General features: G+C 36.0%; 1 protein-coding gene across 1 annotated transcript; it reads right to left on the reverse strand.

The window, feature by feature from the left end:
* Positions 1 to 887: 887 nt before the first annotated feature.
* Positions 888 to 2,408, reverse strand: LOC110628634. Its single transcript, XM_021775414.2, has 2 exons — positions 1,635 to 2,408; positions 888 to 1,540 (listed from the first exon to the last, which is right to left on the reverse strand). Exons 1-2 carry the CDS (start codon positions 1,702 to 1,704, stop codon positions 1,218 to 1,220), a joined length of 393 nt encoding a protein of 130 aa, XP_021631106.1. The 5' UTR covers positions 1,705 to 2,408; the 3' UTR covers positions 888 to 1,217.
* Positions 2,409 to 2,890: the final 482 nt, after the last annotated feature.

A 2,890-nucleotide genomic window follows, 5' to 3' on the forward strand; every position in this document is an offset into this window, starting at 1 on the left:
GCTAGATGGAAAAATCGAGTTTTTCTATCACCTTCTTTAAGCCAAAAGGTCTTTGCCCTTTGTTTACATTTGATTTCCTGCTGATCGAGTAGAAAATTAAAATAATTTTTTTGGCCTCCATGAATCGATTAACATCAACCAATAAACGAAAGCCCTTTAATTGTGGCATGACATGTCTGCAATCAGCCAGCTCAAGGTTGTGGGTATTTCGCAACTCATCACCCCATCTCAATAAAATTGCACTACAGGAATAGAGTAGATCCAGAATGTCCATACTCGAACTATTATGCCACTCATCATAGACCAAACTCTGACACTGAGATTCTCGAAGCCAACTGTTCCCAAACTTGAATCATTTAGCATTAGTTCTAGTCAGATACTTTCTCACTTCTAAGAAAATCGCTAAATGGTTTGAAGATGTAGTATCAAGAGAATAAGCTTGCACCATAGGAAAGGAAACAAACTAGGAATTAAAAACCAATACCCAGTCTACTTTTGATTCAATAAGGTTACTAGATTCACGACCATATTCTCATGTGAATGGGTATCCTCCCATAGGCAAATCTTGCAAACTAGCAGCACTTACAGCATTTCGGAACCCATCTATAAGATTTTGAGTTTGCCTCCTCCCTGTTTTTTCTCATGATAATGGAGCAGGTCATTGAAATCCTCTAAGCATACCCACGAAAGAGAACTGCAATCTTTTAAATTTTGGAGTAAAGCCCATGATGCATAATTGTCTCGTTCTATTCTGATTGCCATAAAATCCTGTCAACCTCCACAAACCAATCTAATCAACCATAACTTCCACATCAATACACTGTAAACTAATACTAAATGTTGTAACAATAGAAACAACCCACCATAATTGAACAAGACCTCCACTACATTCCACAAAATCTACAAAAATAAAGTCATCAGAATACAAAAGTACTTCTATTTCATTTATTTTTGAAATAGAATATAAAGTTTTAATTAAAAATAAAAACAAAGGCCTCTTCTCAGAAATAATAAATTTTAAGTTCTGCATTGCCTGTGGGTTGCCAAGCCCACGGCAATTCTAACTAATACAACTCATTTCTTACGGCAGTTTTGGGCCCCAAAACCCACCGGTTTAGTCTTTCTTGGATCAATGGACATGCTCGAATCCGCAGCAAAAACATGAGCCACCAAATATGGTTGATCCTGATCCGTTCTCTGTCTTTTGGGCTCCCCAATTACAAGCCCATCACTGTCCACATCAGACTTGGTTGGAATAGCAAAAGTAGTGGATTTGAATTGGCATTGACCGCTAATGGATTAGAAAATAGCTGTAACTGGCCAAATCCATTAGGCTTCGATTTCGGATTTGAATTCTCCCCATTTTGCGCACTATTATCCGCAGAGTTACCATCTCTAGCATGGTTATTCGAAATTCCAACTCCCACCGATGAATGGAGCCACCGTTCTCCGACATTCTTCTGCTGCACTTTTCTCGGAACTGCTCGAATAGCCGAAGAAAAATTTACGAACCGCTTTACCTGGTTCAAACTCAAGTAATCTAGGGCAAAAGCAATCAGTATGGCCAAAATACCCGAATATAAAGCAAATCATTGGTAAACGCTCAAAACTGAATGTCAGAGTGAACCACTCACCATCTTCCTTACGAAGCCTGAATTCCCCACGAATTGGTTTGCGAACATCCCAGTTAACTGGCATACGCATATAAGATTCCCAAGAGGATGCAAAATTTGATGGGTCTGCCTCCAGAAACTCACTAATACAGTTACCAATCCCAATCAATATCTTCTCCGATCGGAATCCCGTTTTCTATCCCTTGACTTAGATCCAGAGAGGAATATGAAACAACGGAACATCCGAAGGTGAAACGTCATCTCCAAAACGATTCAGAATCAGCACTTGATTGTCAAACGTCCAAGGAGCCATTTGAAAGACCCTATAAACATCAACCTCATGAAAAAGTTGGAATATGAACACCACACCATTAACATCACGTACTTCCATTCCCATTAAAGGCCGCCATAATGACGCTATCGTTTACCTCATTGCTTGAAAGTTGATCGTTTTATCTGTAAGGAAACGACCAACTAAGCAAAATCGGTGATCCTCCTCACCCACCAAATCATTGTTAGCAATCACGAGCCCCATCTTCCTGATCACCATCCATTGATAAGCTTGCCATGTCCACGGAGTTGAGTAATTTCTTAATAGATTGAGGCTTACCATTTAAAATCGGTTGTTGATTAATCTTTCATGCAATAGAAACTCAAATTAACCATCCCAAAAATATTGATCAAACAATAGAAATGCAAACTCTAAAATATAGTGGTGACTTTTACAGTATTTTGAATTAAACAAAATCTAGTACAGTTGTTGTATATGTCATGCAGCGATTGCATAGTCCTTCACTCATGAGATTTCATTGTGTAACATAGGAGATTTGGACTTGTGATAACATAGCATAGTCCTTCTCTTGCTTTCCCATGGTTGAACTTTAACACACTGGGATTGACAAACCAACAGAACCCATGTGTGTATGATTTTGTAGGTTTCTGAAAACAACTGTATTTGTAGATAATACGAATCATATTGAATTAAATTTATTTTATTATTTAATTCAATTTTTTATTGAGAAATAAATTATAATAATACTAAAATTTAATTCAACTTATATTTTATTTTTATTTAATTTTTATGATACTTTCTAATTTATATTTTTTAGTTGTGTTTTTATTATATTAGTAAATTTACAGTTGAAACATAAATAATTTTTCATTATATTTCATAATTAATATACCATTAATTAGTAAATTAATTTTGATAGTTGATAAGATATTAAGTTAGTTGAGGGTTTGAATGGTTAACTAACGAAAAAGATATATGAATTAGA

Source organism: Manihot esculenta, chromosome 12, assembly GCF_001659605.2.
Source record: "Manihot esculenta cultivar AM560-2 chromosome 12, M.esculenta_v8, whole genome shotgun sequence".
In the NCBI taxonomy this organism is placed as follows: Eukaryota; Viridiplantae; Streptophyta; class Magnoliopsida; order Malpighiales; family Euphorbiaceae; genus Manihot; species Manihot esculenta.

What these genes read in the sequence shown, in the direction of transcription:
- LOC110628634 (XM_021775414.2), bottom strand. Translation starts at nt 1,704, where the DNA reads ATGCGTATGCCAGTTAACTGGGATGTTCGCAAACCAATTCGTGGGGAA. An exon ending in CAGGCTTCGTAAGGAAGATG is followed by an intron (nt 1,541 to 1,634) that starts GTGAGTGGTTCA and finishes CTTTTGCCCTAG; the next exon opens with ATTACTTGAGTTTGAACCAG.